Here is an 18,120-nt window from a genome sequence, read left to right as displayed (position 1 = left end):
GTTTTGGAGTGGTAATGGTATACATTAATAAGGCAGGAGGCACAAAAAAAGAAAAAAAGAAAAGAAAATGGCTATATGCATGAAGGCATTTTTTTCTTTTTTTGCCAACCTTTGAGCTCATAAAATTCCCTTAAGGAGTTTACTTTAAATAGTTTCATTATTAGGAGGTCTTCTTTTACAGTCCCCATAAAAGTGTTGCTGGGGTTAGGGCAATTGGAATAAATAAATAATTTATTAATAAATAACAGACAAAAACAAATGATATTTTTTAATACATGCATGCATTTAACAATATTACTATTCCGTTATGTTGCATGCTCTTAATAATCAAATTAAATTAAATTAAAGTTTGTTAGTTAAATTCTCCTTTGTAGTTGCCCTGATGAAAAGCTAATTCATGAATCCAGAGTTAACTATAGTATTAGTAAACCTTTATAAAAGTGACTTAATGTCTGTAATTTACCCAATATTTAATGGGCTATCAATAGCCTATAATGTTCATGACATTAATAATTAATTCATTAATCTGGCCCTGTCTGTACGTCACTAAAAGAGGTAAATCCGGCTCTGCTGGTCATTGTAAAGCATGTGACATGCCTTGAGGTGTGCGTTTTTTTTTTCTCAAGGAGCAAATACACACACTCAATCGTTCTCTCTGCTCACACACTCTCGAAACGCTCACACACTCGCACCTTCCATAACACACACATACTGTGGATTAGCTCTGCTTCAGGTGAGTGTAAATAGGGAGCTGAACAGGTAAACAGACTGAAAAAGTCATCGGGTTCCTTTGGTGTCAGAGGGTCCTGCTGTAATGGTTTACTGAGTTCATGTCGTCTGACCGCTAATAGATTCTGTTCGTCAGGGTTGTGATGGCAGACACGGCTGTTCAGATGACTGGAGATCTAAACAACAATCAGTCCAGGACACCGGTGTCCACCAGAATGTCCTTCTCATCGCCCAGACGAGGAGCGACCGTGAGCTTCCACAACATCAACTACAGCGTGAAGATGAAGAGCGGCTTCCTGTGCAAGAGGAAGGTCACGAAGAAGAACATCCTCATCGAGCTCAAGTGAGTCTAGTGCTGTTTGATCATATTACATTTTTGTCCCATTTTTTCTCATCAGTAAAGCATTTCATGAATACCATGGTGTGTACCATGGTACTTTTTAAAATGCACCTTAGTGTAGCACAAAGTACAGCTGAATTCCATCCAAATATGGAAACATAACTCATGTATTTAAAAAAAAATATTTCCATCTCTGTTGCAACAGTTTTGGAAGTGTTTAAAATGACTGTACTGATATATACACGTCATTGGTGTTTGGTTGATTTTTGGCTCAAGATCTGCATTTAAAGTCACACCAGAGGTTTCTGCAGACCAATCAAGTTCTTCCACACTGACTCAATCAATAATTATTTTTGAATCTTGCCGTATACACAGAGGCATTGTCATGTTAGACCGAAAACGAGTCCTTTCCAAACTGTCGCTATAAAATTAGAAGCACATAATATCATTATATGCTTAAATATTAAGATTTGGACTCATGGAAATCACTAAAGTAGTCAATCCCGTTCATTAGAAGGGGGGTGCCAATACTTTTGTCCATGTAGTGTATTTTACAGTAACATTTAAATATGATTTAGATTATGGTAATCAAAATGTGCCATGGTATATATGATGTAAATTCTATCTATTCGACATCTGCAAGATGTATTCTTTAATGTTTGCTTATCTGCAATACGGCTTTCAAGTTGTTTCTTATCAGATGTCAAACAGACATCTAGAAAATGCCTTTCAGATGCTTATGATTTAGAATGTATGTAAAACTGACATTTTAAAGATGTTTATCCAATATTTGTTCCAGATGAAGCAATCTTTAACAGACATCTTGCAGATGTACGTGTACTATCTGGTATGTTACCTAAAGGAACAAAGTTACATAAGTCTGTTATGTAAATGCAGCATGAGAGTGCTATATATAATCAGATTCCAGTTGTTGTTGTTTTTCGCTGTGGTCAAACTAAACAAAATACACTTTTCTTAAATAAAAAAACTGTGTTTTAATTGAGGCTCATCCAGTCAGCATCCCATGTGTGTTTGGTTTGATCTTGTTTTATGTGATTATATGATGATGTGGTGAGAAAATGTGGCGATGATAATTATGTTATTTTCTTTAGTGGTATCATGAGGCCAGGACTGAATGCCATATTAGGACCCACCGGGAGCGGGAAATCATCGTAAGAGCCGTCTGTCTGTCCATCAGTGTCTTCATGTAGGCTAACCAGTAGAGGAATGATGAAATCTTGTCTCATAAAATCTTGCAATATAAAAATGTGATGAGATTTCTGATTGTAGTTGCAACAACCTCTTAGCTTTTGTCTCTGTTTGCACTTTGAATATTGAGAGAGTGCTGTATGGTTGCACTTATTGTTTGCACTTAATAAGACTTAGAAAAACACATATTTTTGTTATTTATACTTTTTCCACACACAGCTTCAATCAGAAGCTCTAAAAGCTTATAACTCATGTAGAGTTTTAAGGTCTGAAGAGTCTCATGTGAAATCATACACGAGAGAATTAGTTTAATAAAAACTTTGTATATTGACGGTTATTCAACACTCTTAAAAATAAAGGTGATGCACAATGCCATAAAATAACCTTTTCGTCTAAATAGTTCTGTAAAGAATCTTTAAAATCTGAAGAACCTTTTTGTTTCACAAATGGTTCTTTGTTGCTAAATAAGGTTCTTCAGATTATAAAAAATGGAAGAAAGAGATTGTTCTTTAAAGAACATTTGACTGAATGCTTTTTTTTGGAACCAAAAATGGTTCTTCTGTGGCATCGCTGTGAAGAACCTTTTGAAACACCTTTATTTTTAAGAGTAAAACAGCGAGTAACTTAAAGAGAAAGTGGGTAAAGAACATTTACAATCACATTTTCACTGACTGTAATATAGTGTGTTTAAACCCTCTCAAAAAAAAACCTCCTGTTATAATCAATGAAGCCGTCTACACTTAACCCCTTAAATGAATCTCTTGTATCGTACATACATTAATTAATCCAACCAAGTTAGTTTTTTTAAACGTTTTACATTTATTCCAAAATGATAACTCAAGGTATTAACAATTTAAACAATATATTTTATTCTTGAACTTATGTTTAGCTATTTTTTTAATAGTTAACTTTTAACAATTTTAGATGTTTTCAGAACAAAAATCATAAAAAACCAATAAATATTGCTCACAGATGGAGATTTACTTAAAATTTCATCAAGCAGATTACTCACTTAATCACAAGGTGCTGCGCAAGTGTTTTTGCTAGTTTCAGCACGACAAAGTTCTCATTTTCCCGTTCTGTGCCACTTTGTTTAAATAGCAAATGCATTTGTGCCCATTTGTGCACCTATGGGCATGCTGGTCTAAAAAAGAGGTCAGTCTGTGCACCTGAAAATGTTTTTTCATTATTATTATTACATATATATTATTGTTATTTCTTATCTGTTATTTGTAATTGCTGCTCGACAATAACCAATAATTATTGATTTATAGCTATATTACCAAGTACAATCACTTTTTTTGCTAATTATCACAAAATAAAGCAATCTCCAAATGTACAGGGTGCGATTAACAAATGAAGCAAAGTTGAACTTGTAAAAAAATATTTGCAAAACGTATTTTAATTCAACGAAAAGAGAGAACTGACTTAAAAGAATAATTAATTCCTAAACGGTTGCCATCGCTGGTTCATTTGACAGAAATACAGGACACAAATAGATAAAAACCGATGATATATTTGCTGGGAAAATGTTTCTCAGTGTTCCTGGTACACACAGTGCATACAGCCGTACACCTGCAGGCGCCACTGATTACAAGCTGTTACAAAATGCCCCTCCAGACTATTGTTTTCCAGGCATGTATTTCAACTTCAAAAAATCTAATTTCATCCTGTTGTTGTGATCCCAATCTTATGTTTCATCTTGTCTTCTGAACAAAATTTATTTCTTTTTTTATTTTTACTTAAAATATTTCAAATGTTTTCAAAACAGAGTTACATTATATATATATATAAATTGTTTTTTAAATAAGTCTCTTCTCCTCACCAAGGCTACATTTATTTAATAAAAAATGAGTGAAACCATAATATCATAAAATATTACTGCAATAAAAAAACTGTTTTCTTTTTAAATACGTTAAACTGTAATTTATATCTGTGATCAAAGCTGATTTTTCAGCATCATTACTCCAGTGTCTTCAGTGTCACATGATCTGCACTTGAAGAAACACTGCTGATTATTATCAGTGTTGAAAAATGTTGTTCTGCTTCATATTTTTGTGGAAACACAGATATGTTTTAGTTTTCAGGATTCTTTGATGAATGGAAGTTTAAAAGAACTTTTTTTTGAACTAGAAATCTTTTGTAACTTTATAAATGGCTTTACTGTCACTTTTGATCAATTTAATGTAAGAACAATGTATTAATTGCAGGTTTCTGGACGTTCTGGCCGCTCGTAAGGATCCTGCTGGTCTTTCTGGAGAGGTTCTTATAGACGGAGCTCCACAGCCTCCAAACTTCAAATGTCTGTCTGGATACGTAGTGCAGGTATAAAACACACAAACACTCAGTTACTACATTTCTTTACTTCTGTTTGGTTAGTGAAATAGCAGCACTTTCTCCTCAATGACACATGATGTGAGAAATAACATTTAGGTCTGGAGCACAAACACTAACTTACACATTAGACGTCATGTTTGACTCTAAAAATTGAAATCAGTGTTAAAACAGGAAGCAGAACTTGTTATTCTGTAGAATACATATCATGACTGAGGAAATTGTGTGATCGCCAACTAAGATTAGAAGAGCTGGACTAAAACCATTCAGCAGTTTAGTTTGTTTTCTTTGCATAAATAGTTTAATACAGTGTGTTCGCCTAAACTACTACTGGATTTTTCTTTAGGACTTTGAATTCCTCAAGCAATTGTGTAATCTTATCTGAAATCACGCCAGAATGTCGTGAGACACCTTGTGTTTACTAAAGCTTTGTGTTCAGAAAATACTCGGTCAAGGTTTAAACACTTGAAACATGATTATAATCAGGCTTTGTGTTTCAAACTAGGACTGTCATCATATCAGATTTTCACTACATTGACCACAAGAATTCATGATAACGATCAGGAGTGGAAAGAGTACTGAAAAAAGAAAAATACATTCAAGTAAAAGTGAAAAGTTCAGAAGCAGAAGCCTCTAAGTGCCGTATGAAAATTCCTTCTAAAATAAGCATTTTTATCAGGTTCTTATGTGTAGGTTCAGTAGTTTAACTTGAATGGCGATGAACAGGTTCTATTCGTTGCCATTAAATGTAAATAACCGAACGTAAACATGGGAGCCTGAGAAAAATGCTTCAAGTATTGTAACCTGTGTAATAAATGTAAATAAATAAAGTAAAAGTACTTGTCCAAAAAACGAATTGAGTGAAAGTAAAAAAGTAGTTATTTTAAAAGGACTCATGAGTAGTCAGTATTAGGACTGCAATGATAAATCGATGCAGGATTGATTCATGGATTAATTTGGAGATCTTCCAAATGCGTTCTCTCTGGAATTGATTCTGAACTTAGATTTCAACAGCATCGATTTATTTTGCCAGCCCTAGTGAGTACTGAGTCCTGAACTGCAGATTTTATGCTCTTATGATAAACACTGTAAAATGTAGAAAATACATTTTTAAAATGTAGAAAATACTCTACATACTGTAATTCATATTATGTTTGCCGTTGTGAGAAAGAATATCTACATCCTCCAACATAATTAATTTTGAGCACCAACTTTGAATCTACATTACTTATGATAAAATGTATCTATTTTTAAAAATAATTTTATTCTGTTTTTAAAAATAATGTTAGAATAATGACACTGACATAGAGTATAACCTGACAACATCTTATCTGACCGCAGATACTCAATCAGGACAACACATTTTACTCCTCAGAAGTCTTATCAGCTTTCACGCATGTCAAAATAAAAGTCTCACATCAGAAAAACTTAGCATATTTGTTGTTCAGAAACAATGATAGCATAACACAGTAATTTTTCATGCTTTACACATACTTGGCACCACCTAATGTTGCAGGTATGTTATTGACATGTAAAAGTCTAGAGCCTGAATAAAAGATGACTCCATTTTTTTTCAGATGTAATTTTAAGAAAAGAATACAGTCTTGTATTTGGACCAATATAGTAGTTCCATTAACAAGGGTAAATGTTATTAGCTACTTTACACCCCTGATAATGATGTACCACGATGTCTATAGAAACTAAAATGCTAGCCATTTTTGGCACAGTGTTGAAATAGGACACTTTGTGAGAATAACAACCTAATGGTGAAGGATAATTATGTGTCATATTATTGTACGTGTCCTATTCATCTTTAAATATCACCCTTTCCTATTTCAAAGGCATATTTTTTTTTTTCAGGATGACGTGGTCATGGGGACACTGACCGTTCGGGAGAATCTGCGTTTCTCAGCAGCTTTAAGGCTCCCGAAGTCGATTCGTCAGCAAGAAAAAGATGAGAAGATTGAGAAACTAATTCAGGAGCTGGGATTGAGCAAAGTGGCCGATTCACGGGTAACAAACCAAACATGCCTTCATCACACTACATGTGCAACCAGGACAAACTTAACATTCTCAAAAATCAGTAAAGTGTACAGTATACAGTCTTATCTTTCATATAGATGTTTCTGATGTCTTAAGTGTATTTTTTTCTCCTCAAATGTATAGCTAGATAAAAAATACAAACAAAATAAATGAATAAATAAATTCACAGTTGTTCTGATTGGTTGGTTTTACAGGTGGGCACACAGCTGATTCGTGGTGTTTCAGGTGGAGAGAGGAAGAGGACAAGCATCGGCATGGAGCTGATCATTGATCCACCGGTGCTTTTCCTGGACGAGCCGACCACCGGCCTGGACGCCAGTACAGCCAACTCTGTCCTCATGCTGCTCAAGAAGTGCGTTTATATAAAACCGGTCATATTTCAGATGAAAGACATGTTCATATTCATGTTCATAAACACACACAAGAGAGGACGGAAGTTGTCCTGGGGTATTTCCTCCCAGATCTGGACCAAGGCATCACTGAGCTCCTGGACAGTCTGAGGTGCAACCGGGAATCGTAAGATGGACCGAAACATGATGTCCCAAAGGTGTTCTAATGGATTTAGCTCAGGCGAGCATTGGGGCAATTCAGTGGTATCAATTCCTTCATCCTCTTGGTACTGCTTGAGTACTCTTGCCTCATGTTCCTGGGTATTATCATACACCAGGAGGAGCCCAGACCCCACTGCACCTGCGTAGGGTCTGACAGTGGGTCCAAGGATTTCATCCTGATAACTAATGGCAGTCAAGGTGTCATTGTCTAGCCTGTAGAGGTCCGTGCGTCCCTCCATGGATATGCCTCCCCAGACCATCACTGACCCACCACCAACCTGGTCAAGCTGAACGATGTTACAGGCAGCATTACATTCTCCATGGCTTCTCCAGACTCTTTCACATCTCCCACATGTGCTCAGAGTGTACCTTCTCTCATCTGTGAAAAGCACGGACTGACAATTCTGGTGTTCAATGGCAAATGCCAGTCAAGCTCATTGTTGACAGGCAGTGAGCACAGGGCCCTGAAGTGTGAAGTGTGTTTGTGATTGTTTGGTCAGAGACATTCACACCTGTGGCCTGTTGGAAGTCATTTTGTAGGGCGCTGGCAGTGCTCATTATGTTCCTCTTTGCACAAAGGAGCAGATACCGGTCCTTCTGGTGGGTTAAGGACCTTTTACAGCCTCTGTCCAGCTCTCCTAGAGTAACTGCTTGTCTCCAGGAATCTCCTCCATGCTCTTGAGAGTGTGCTGGGAAACACAGCAAACCTTCTGGCAATGACACATATTGATGTGCCATCCTGGAGGAATTGGACTACCTGTGCTGACGGCCAGTCCCTGTCATTGAAATCATCCCCCTGTGGCTTTTACATCTGCTTGGAACACATGTATGAGATTGATGTACCACGCTGTGACCATTGCATACATCAACAGTCAAGGTGATCTGTGCTCCCATTGCATGTCACAACTTGCCTGCCATCTCCTCCTTCTGGCGCTCAAGTCGCTGCTCTCCATTCATGTTCCAATCATACAGCTCAATCATGCAGTCGACATGCTCTAATAACAGCTCATCCTCCCGGGTGAAAAGGAGACTGATGGACCAGCTGATTGGAAGTCAATTTAATAGATTCCCAGATGGACATGTTTTACTTCCTATGAGTCCTCCCACTGCCCGCTCTTTTACTCCCTGACTGAGTGGACCATGGGCATGGATATGCTGGCACACAGCTGGTCTGGGGCTTACATAAATATGCATTTTACACCAGTAAGCCTCTCTGCACAGAACCTGTAAAAGATCAGGGTTGAGAAGGAGCAGGTCTTGATGATTTTGTCTTATTGGCCTACCTGGACATAGTTTTCAGATGATCCTTGTGACTGTCCTTCCCTGAAGAATGCCCCTGACGAAGGACCTTCTTTTCAGGGGCAGGGCACAATTTTATACCCACATCCAGGTCTTTGGAACCTCCACGTGTGGCTCCTAGATGGGATACGGATAGCAAATTGGCTTGTCACAAGCAGTGAATGCCAATATCTCTTAGGCCAGTGCCCCCTCTACCTTATGTCCTGAAGTGGAATCTGTTCACTTTGGTGGTGTTATCCCCAGAGATTCACAATCATTGTTGTGATTTATTTTCTGTAAGAGAGTCTGAAGCGGAGATGGTCATTTCAACCTTGAAAGTGTATGATGCTGCTATTGTAGCACATCAATGGGATAGATGACAGGTCCATGGGAAACACAACCTGATCATTAGGTTCTTTAGAGACGAAAGGAGGTAGACAACAACTTGTCCCTTCATGGGATCTCTCAGCGGTCCTTTCTGGACTGCAGAGAGCTCCCTTGAGCCACTAGAGTCAGTCAAGTTTAATATGTTGTCAAAGTCACCTTTATTTATATAGCGCTTTAAACAAAATACATTGCTTCAAAGCAACTGAACAACATTCATTTGGAAAACAGTGTGTCAATAATGCAAAATGACAGTTAAAGGCAGTTCATCATTGAATTCAGTGATGTCATCTCTGTTCAGTTTAAATAGTGTCTGTGCATTCATTTGCAATCAAGTCAATGATATCGCTGTAGGTGAAGTGACCCCAACTAAGCAAGCCAGAGGCGATGGCGGCAAGGAACCCTCTGATCTGGACACAGACTGGATCTGGTGGCTACGGTGACCTCGGAACAAGAGAGAAACAGACAAATATTAGCGTAGATGCCATTCTTCTAATGATGTAGGAAGTACATACGGTGTTATGTGAAGTGTTTCTGATTCCGGTGTACTTAATTAATGCAGCCTAAAAATCCTTTAACGGATTTGGATATTAAAAGCATATTAGTATGTTATGTGTATGCCAGGTTAAAGAGATGGGTCTTTAATCTAGATTTAAACTGCAAGAGTGTGTCTTCCTCCCGAACAATGTTAGGTAGGTTATTCCAGAGTTTAGGCGCCAAATAGGAAAAGGATCTGCCGCCCGCAGTTGATTTTGATATTCTAGGTATTATCAAATTGCCTGAGTTTTGAGAACGTAGCAGACGTAGAGGAGTAAAATGTAAAAGGAGCTCATTCAAATACTGAGGTGCTAAACCATTCAGGGCTTTATAAGTAATAAGCAATATTTTAAAATCTATACGATGTTTGATAGGGAGCCAGTGCAGTGTGGACAGGACCGGGCTAATATGGTCATACCTCCTGGTTCTTGTAAGAACTCTTGCTGCTGCATTTTGGACTAGCTGTAGTTTGTTTACTAAGCGTGCAGAACAACCACCCAATAAAGCATTACAATAATCTAACCTTGAAGTCATAAATGCATGGATTAACATTTCTGCATTTGACATTGAGAGCATAGGCCGCAATTTAGATGTATTTTTGAGATGGAAAAATGCAGTTTTACAAATGCTAGAAACGTGGCTTTCTAAGGAAAGATTGCGATCAAGTAGCACACCTAGGTTCCTAACCGATGACGAAGAATTGACAGAGCAACCATCAAGTCTTAGACAGTGTTCTAGGTTATTACAAGCAGAGTTTTTAGGACCTATAATTAACACCTCTGTTTTTTCTGAATTTAGCAGTAAGAAATTACTCGTCATCCAGTTTTTTTATATCGACTATGCATTCCATTAGTTTTTCAAATTGGTGTGTTTCACCGGGCCATGAAGAAATATAGAGCTGAGTATCATCAGCATAACAGTGACAGCTCACACCATGTTTCCTGATGATATCTCCCAAGGGTAACATATAAAGCGTGAAGAGTAGCGGCCCTAGTACTGAGCCTTGAGGTACTCCATACTGCACTTGTGATCGATATGATACATCTTCATTCACTGCTACGAACTGATGGCGGTCATATAAGTACGATTTAAACCATGCTAACGCACTTCCAGTGAAGTCTATGCAAAAGAATGCTGTGGTCTTCTGCTGTGGTTAATTGTGATCCAATAAAACTAATAGAGAGATACACCCACGATCAGATGATAAGAGCAGATCATTTGTAACTCTAATGAGAGCAGTCTCTGGTACGGTCTATGATATTGTCTGTGAAGACAGCGCTCCAGACCACACTCACTTCCATCAAGAGGGTGGGGAACTTGTAGGCATTTTTGGCCAGCAAAACCTGCCTTGAATTTTGATTTAATCTCACATTGTCCTGAGTCCCCGGCCTGGATACGTGTCCAAAGTTCCCACTGCTCCCATTTGGGACAAGGTGGTGAACTTGCAAGCGCTGTCCTTGGAGTAGGGAGACCTATTCTTGGCATTGCTGTGTCCCATGAAACCTGACTGACTGAAAAGGTTCCCTAAAGGAGGTAACAGAGATGTTACATCCCTCTCGCCACAACCTTGAACTATGCAGCTAAATGGCTGGGACACAGTCTTGGCTCCTCAGTGCAAACCTAAATGAGTGGATAAACACTGCTGTTTTATATATTTGTATGTACAGTGGCGTCACTACGCATGCAAAATCAACTCACCAATATTTATTGGCCTGTTTTTTTACTACTCTGATGTGATTGGACTCTCAAGTAAGACCCCTAATGTCATTGTTTACATAATGTCTCTGTTCCCTCCTTCGGTTTATACATTTTATTTTTAAATGTAATAATAACTAATAACTTTATACTAATTTTATTTATAAATATGCATATGTTTTAATAGTAATAATAATAAAAAAAAAAACTTGTTTGGTTTTTTGGGGTGAAATATGACACTGACATTGTGGTTTGTTCAGAATGGCGAACAGCGGTCGCACCATCATCCTGTCCATCCATCAGCCGCGGTACTCCATCTACCGGCTGTTCGACAGCCTCACACTGCTATTGGGAGGAAGACTGGTGTATCACGGCCCGGCTCAAGATGCCCTGGACTACTTCAGCCATATCGGTATGCAAACACACACATACACATATGAACAGACACTCAGATCCTGATACTGATGTGTATATGTGTGTGTGTGCATGTCAGGATACATCTGTGAACCTCATAACAATCCTGCTGATTTCTTCCTGGATGTCATCAATGGAGAATCCACCGCCGTCGCTCTCAACAGGTTATACGACGATGAGGGTACAACAATTTCCTTTCCGTAGTATAATGTAACAGAGGCCAGTGAGTAAGTGCTCTGAAGGTAAAACCTCACTTCCCTGATCTCAAGAGAAGCCGTGATGTCATTTAGCCTCCTTGTTAGTGTGTCTGTCTCCCACGCTCGGAGTGAGAACGAGGTGTGGCAGTGAGGACCCGGGAGAGAGGGCTTATATAAAGGCCATTTTGCAGCTTATTTAAGTCAAGAACTGATGTGTTTTTATTTTTATGCAATTATGTGTATTTGGCTTTATTTTAGTTTTACTATTTGTAGTACTTCAACTTATTTCAGTTAGATGCAAAGACAATATTAGTATTTTTTGTTTAAGTTTCTTCCATTAATACTTTTAATTGAGTTATTGATTTTCAGATTTAAAAATAATGTTTAAAAGTTTTTGTCATTTAAGTTTATCACAGACTGAAATTAATATTTATAATTTATTTCAACTTGAATAATTCAGAATTAATTTTATTCAGCCATAATGGGAATCTATTATAGTTTTTTTTCAGGCAATAATTAGAATTTATTTCAGGTTTAATACAAATGTTTTATTTGTATTCATTTATTCATCTATTTATTTATTTTTAAATAATAGGACCATCAGTGACTGAGACTAGTGTATCTATGTGACTGATTATAAATGTGTCTGTGTGTCAGAACTGGACGAGGAGCAGCTGAGATCATCTCTGAAGGGCATCGAGGACCGTTTGGTGGATGAATACAAGAACAGCGCCAGCTACAAACAGACCAAAAGCGAGATGGAGCAAATTGTTCAGGGACGGGACTACAGCAAACGACCCAAATCCAGAACCATCACCTACAGCACATCCTTCTGCCACCAGTTCAACTGGGTTCTCAAAAGAACCTTCAAGGACCTCATGTTGAACCCACAGACCTCATTAGTCCAGGTCAGCACCACCGTCTACATCAAGCATTCACAATCCTTTGAGCTGAAATAATAGTTTTTTTGATAGTATTTAAATAATTCAATTAAACATAACAGTACTGTTATTTTAGAATCACTGAGATACTATTATTATGACCAAGCGCCAAAGGTATAATCGTTGGTGCTCCTCCTTCTCCTCCTCTTCTTCTTCTGTTTCTTCTGCTCTGGAAGTCTATGGCTGTATCCGAAAGCTCTAAAATGCCACCTTAGGAGGAAGGCATCAAGGCACGTAAAAATACAAATTCTGCTTCACCTCCTGTCTCTGGAGGTACCTTGTTCTGATCAAATTTTGAAGGCAGCATAAATGTATCCTTTGCTGCCTTTGATATCCCACAATCCTGTGTATTCCTTTTCATGATAGTTAAGTTAAAAAAAAGTTTAGTTTCATCATGCAAAAATGCTGCCTGCAAAGTCATTGCCTCATAAGGCAGCGAGGCAGCAAGTCAGCTACCTAGGTTTTTGGAAGCAACTTATGGCAGCCCATAGAACGGCTTGAGGGAAAGTTATGAAATTTGGCACACAGTCGCAAAATTAACCATAGCTAGTTTTGAGTGTATAACTCAACCCCTCGAAGAACAGTTTAAATCTGCACTCAGTTTATGTTAATATCTTTTGAACCGTAAATTTTGTGAGCATTTTTTAAATCTGATTCCGTGGCCCACGTAGAGTGAAATGGACATCAAAATTGCTGGCAAAAAGTTATGGAATTAAAGTTTATTAAACAAATGGTTCTCCAATAACGTGTACGAGAGCACACCAAAACAGACAAGAGGCGGTATAGCTGCAGGCCTTTAAAGTATTCAAACCAAACTTGGTGTGTGTTATAAGAACCATAGCCAAACCACATCAATTTGACAACATCGCCTCCTAGGACTATTAACTATTAATATGAAGCCATTAACCATTAATAATGAAATTTCAAGAAATAGCTTATAAGGTCTTGTTAGATTACTTGGATTATGCAGAGAACATTTATGTCAATTATCACATAATCAGCTGAACTGTTCAATTAGTTTAATATATTTGAGATGATTTTGTTGGGGTTATTGAGTAAAACTGTAAAAATATTGAAATTATTTAATGTATGTATGTATGTATGTGTGTGTGTGTGTGTGCGCGTGCGTGTGTATGAGTATGTTTAAAGAATGTATAGATTTATATATTAAAGTGTTAAAATAAAGATTACGTTTTACATTTAAGATGCTATTTATATATTAATCTGAGTGTTTTTTCCCCCTCTAGATCGGAGTGATGATTTTCATGGCTCTGGTTGTTGGAGCCATATTTTTTGGAGTGAAGGATAATATGAGTGGCATTCAGAACAGGTATGAAAATATTCATCATCATTCAACAGAAGCTGCATCTCTTTAGCTGCAGTGTTTTCACTGAATAATAACTTTTTGCACGAGTAATATATTTTGTAAAACTCCCTATGGCTGTCCATTAACAGTAGTATGCGTGTGTGTTTCAGGATGGGTGCACTCTTCTTCATCACCTCAAATCAGTGCTTCACTTCTATGTCCTCAGCTGAACTGTTTATCACAGAGAGGAAACTGTTTGTGTGAGTAAATACACACACACACACACACATAGACACACACACACACACACACACACACACACACACACACACACACTTCTTCTTCTTCTTATGCAGTCCATCGATTTAGAAGATGACGTCACTTCTAGGATGCATTGTTGGAGTGTTGAGGCAGCCGCTGCTGTCGGCGGTGGCATTGAAGGTGGCTATAAAGCCCAATCCGAAGAATCTGAATCTGAATCTGCAGAATCTGAGGATGGGTGTAGTTGTGTCTGCGCTGACGTAGCACAGTTCTGTGTTGGGTACGCTGTAATTCAATCAGTTGGACCCCCAGACCACATGCAGAGCTCCATGCCTGGCGGTCGGCAGCAGTTGTTTCTAGGACTCCAGGGTTGATGCTGCAGCATTTTAGGGTCGTCTTGAGGTGGTCCTTGTAGCGAAGCTTCTGACCCCCAGGTCTCCTGTTGGCTGCGTATATCTGCCCATAGAGGACCTGTCGGGGTAAGCGGTGGAAGGGCATGCGGATAACGTGTCCAACCCATCGCAGTTGCCGCCTAGCAATGGTTGCCTCCATGCTGCTGGAGTTAGTACGCTGTAGGATGTCCGCATGGGGGATTTTGTCTTTCCATGTGACACCTATTATGAGCTGGAGGCATCTGATGTGAAAACCCTCAAGACATCGAATATGCCTGCGGTAGGGAGTCCAAGCTTCCGCACTAAACAACAGGGTGGAAACACAGACTGCCTGGTAGACGGCTACTTTTGTGAAGGTACGGAGATCTTTATTAGCAAAGACTTGAGATAGAAGTCTACCAAAAGCAGAGGAGGCAAGATTTATGCATGCCTGGACCTCGTTGTCTATAAGACAGGTGGGTGTTAGGATACTTCCAAGGTAACAAAAGTGCTGAACGACCTTTACTGGTGTACCATGGATGTAGAATTCAGGAGGTGTAAGGATGGGGGCTTTGGTCTGTGCAATGATCTCAGTCTTTTTGATGTTTACTCGTAGGCCACAAGCTTGGTAGACTGGGCATACAACATCCAGTGTGTGCTGCAGTGCAGTAAGGCTATGGGCTAGGAGGGCACAGTCATCAGCCTATTGCAGTCCATGAATTGTGGTGGTGAAGGTCTTGGTGATGGCTTGCAGGCGGCGAAGGTTAAAGATGTTCCCGTCCAGACGAAACTGTAGGCAGACACCATCGTCGGGCTAAGGGAATTGCAGGAGAGGAGGGTGACTGCTGACAGGAAGAGACTGAAGATCACTGGAGCCAGTACACATCCCTGTTTCACTCCTACCAGCACAGGAAAGGAGGGGAATTGAGATTGTTGTACCCACAATCACACGAGCCTGCATGCCATCATGCAGGCACTGTTGTAGGATTTCCAGAAACCTTGGAGGCTCGCCAAACTTCACCAGAATGACCCAAAGGACTTGGCGGTCAATGGTGTCAGAAGCCTTTGCCAGGTCGATGAAGGCAATGAACAGATCTTACCACAGATCTTACAGATCTTACCTTCTCCTGCAATTGGCATAGAACAAAGATCATGACGGAGGTGGACCGATCCTTTCTGAAGCCGCACTGTGACTCAAGAAGGATTCTCTCTGTGATGTGCTTAGTAAGATGAAACAGCATGACCTTTGTTAATACTTTCCCTGCCACAGAGAGCAGGGATATCCCACGACTGTTTCCACAGATTGACTTGCCATTTTTCTTGTGGTTAGTAACAATGTGAGAGTCTTTCCAGCCTTGTGGAACAGCATTTTGTGCCCATATTATCTGGATAAGTTGGTGGAGATTTTTGGTGAGCAGATACCTGCCTTTCTGTAGAGCCTCTGCAGGGATTCCATCAGGACCAGCAGACTCATTGTCCTTGAGACTTCATACTGCTGCCAGGACTTCTAAAAATCTGGGAGGGTCATCTAGCTCATGCACAGGTGGGAGCTTTGGAAGGCGCTGCAGGACAGTGGGGTCAGTCGGATTGTATTGGTTAAGAAGGGTGTTAAAATGTTCAGCCCAATTCTCAAGAATTTTTTGTTTGTCCTTGTGCAGATGTAACCCCTTTGAATTGTACATTCATATTTTCTTATTATTTTTAGTCCTACAGTAAAATTATTTATAACTATTTTTGTTTTGTGTGCTAAAAAAAAAAAGAAAAGAAAAAGAAACTGGTATCTTTGGTGCAGTACTTTGATGAACCACTAGAGGGTGGTTAACTCCGCGGTATGTTGAGAGTCGATGTATATTGAATTCAGACGAAGAAGCCAGCTGAACATGCACGCACGAGGTTAGCATGAGATTGCACAAACGATTTAATTTCAATATGTTTCTTCGTTTTTATGTGTATATTCTTTTATAAAGGATGTTATTAATCGTTTAGGTTGCTAATTCATCCTGTAACTGAGGAAAAAAAAACACCAGTCAATGCTTTTGATTACTGGTTTGTCTTTTACGAGAACTCTGGTGAGTTTTGCTTATGTATGCATTACTTTGACATTCAAATTGACATTCATCTTTCACTTTATATGTCCTTAAAACCAATCAGAGTTATATATGACGTTTTAGGAATTATTTTTGTATGTTTAAAAGGTCAAATTGGCATAGAGTTAATTTGTGTACAACGTTAGTTTAACTGTTTTGGTTAAATGATTGCATCTATAAGTATGTAAATGCACCAAATGGAAAAAAAGGTGTTGTACAACAGGATATTTTGTATATTTAAGCACTTTTATGTGTTTAAGCATGCTTATGTGCACTTTTGTGTTCACATGTTAGATTAACATTTGTACTCGCAGACATTTTGTGCAGCTGATAGTGAATGTCGGTGTAGAAATTGTTGACATTTAGAAATGTTTAATGTGACTGCATTGTTTTGTGCAGATTGGTTTTTTTTGTATGCGGTCTCTGTTTGAGGATTCACCTTTTGAACGGCGAGCCAGACCCTGATCTACGATTCAAAAGAATCATCTTGATTCAACACGGATCCGAACTGCGAGCTAAGCACATACACACTACCCGGGTAGAAAACACAAAGAGGCCTTTATACACAATGGACATTTGAAACTTTTACACACACATACACACAAGGGATCCAGAAGGACTATTGAGACTTGTTGTTTGGTTTTATTTTATTTTATTCCTTGACTTCACATTCTTGAGTGGAAACCAGAAAAATTGTGATTTCATGCACATTGTGAAGAATTGTTCACTCAAAGTTTTTTAGTCTCTGCAATAAAATTGCCGGCTGTTAATTGTTTAAATTTACATTTGTCTCAAACTTTTTTCATTTAAATCCTCCTAGAGTCGAACCTAGGCCTTATTTAACCTTTCTTGGGTAAATACACTAGACTCTTATTCTGTTTCCCCTGTTACATCCCTTTTTGTGGCGAGCCAGCCAGGAGGATTTTTCTAAATAGCCGGTTACAAGTACATTGAGACAGTAGTGAAATTCCAAGCTTTATTATCTGAAGTAATTTCTTTTTTTGTGTGATTTAGCGCAATGAGTATGTCTGATATTGAGAAGTGTTACAATGTGAAAGCACGACATTCATTATGTGTGTTAGGCATTACTGATAATGACACAGATGATGACATTATTGCGACTTTTGAGAATTATGGGGTCATTGTGAAAGTAGTGAGAGTAGCCTCCTCTACTGAGCAGACGGGACAGGCCGTCATTATAGTGGAGTTTGATTCACACACTCCAGTCACACGTCTTGAGCCTAATTTCCCCCTAGAAATTAAGAGTGTGCGAAACCCAGCAGTTGCATGGTATGCAGATAACATCAAAGTGCTAGCACAGCCCTCATCACAGCCCCCTGCCCAAGCGCAAAGTTTATCCATGGAGTCAAGTGATGACACTGATAAAACTGTTTCCGAAGAGGTCTCTTCTGACAACAGTGACTATATCCCAAAGAGATATAT

General features: G+C 38.8%; 1 protein-coding gene across 2 annotated transcripts in view; it reads left to right on the top strand.

The window, feature by feature from the left end:
• Window positions 1–657: 657 nt before the first annotated feature.
• Window positions 658–18,120, top strand: part of LOC128011957 (broad substrate specificity ATP-binding cassette transporter ABCG2-like) — an 80,711-nt gene continuing 63,248 nt past the window's right edge. For both annotated transcript variants that reach the window (XM_052594784.1, XM_052594785.1), the window contains exons 1-11: window positions 658–733; window positions 852–1,072; window positions 2,182–2,241; window positions 4,489–4,603; window positions 6,473–6,625; window positions 6,850–7,007; window positions 11,361–11,512; window positions 11,594–11,695; window positions 12,369–12,619; window positions 13,900–13,982; window positions 14,129–14,218. In XM_052594784.1, coding sequence (XP_052450744.1) covers window positions 873–1,072; window positions 2,182–2,241; window positions 4,489–4,603; window positions 6,473–6,625; window positions 6,850–7,007; window positions 11,361–11,512; window positions 11,594–11,695; window positions 12,369–12,619; window positions 13,900–13,982; window positions 14,129–14,218 — 1,364 coding nt within the window. In that variant the 5' untranslated portion in view covers window positions 658–733; window positions 852–872. The remainder of the gene's footprint in view (window positions 734–851; window positions 1,073–2,181; window positions 2,242–4,488; window positions 4,604–6,472; window positions 6,626–6,849; window positions 7,008–11,360; window positions 11,513–11,593; window positions 11,696–12,368; window positions 12,620–13,899; window positions 13,983–14,128; window positions 14,219–18,120) is intronic.

Source organism: Carassius gibelio, chromosome B23 (genome assembly GCF_023724105.1).
Source record: "Carassius gibelio isolate Cgi1373 ecotype wild population from Czech Republic chromosome B23, carGib1.2-hapl.c, whole genome shotgun sequence".
In the NCBI taxonomy this organism is placed as follows: domain Eukaryota; kingdom Metazoa; phylum Chordata; class Actinopteri; order Cypriniformes; family Cyprinidae; genus Carassius; species Carassius gibelio.
The sequence above is the reverse complement of the archived record's forward strand: the minus strand, read 5'-3'. Positions and strand labels throughout refer to the sequence as shown.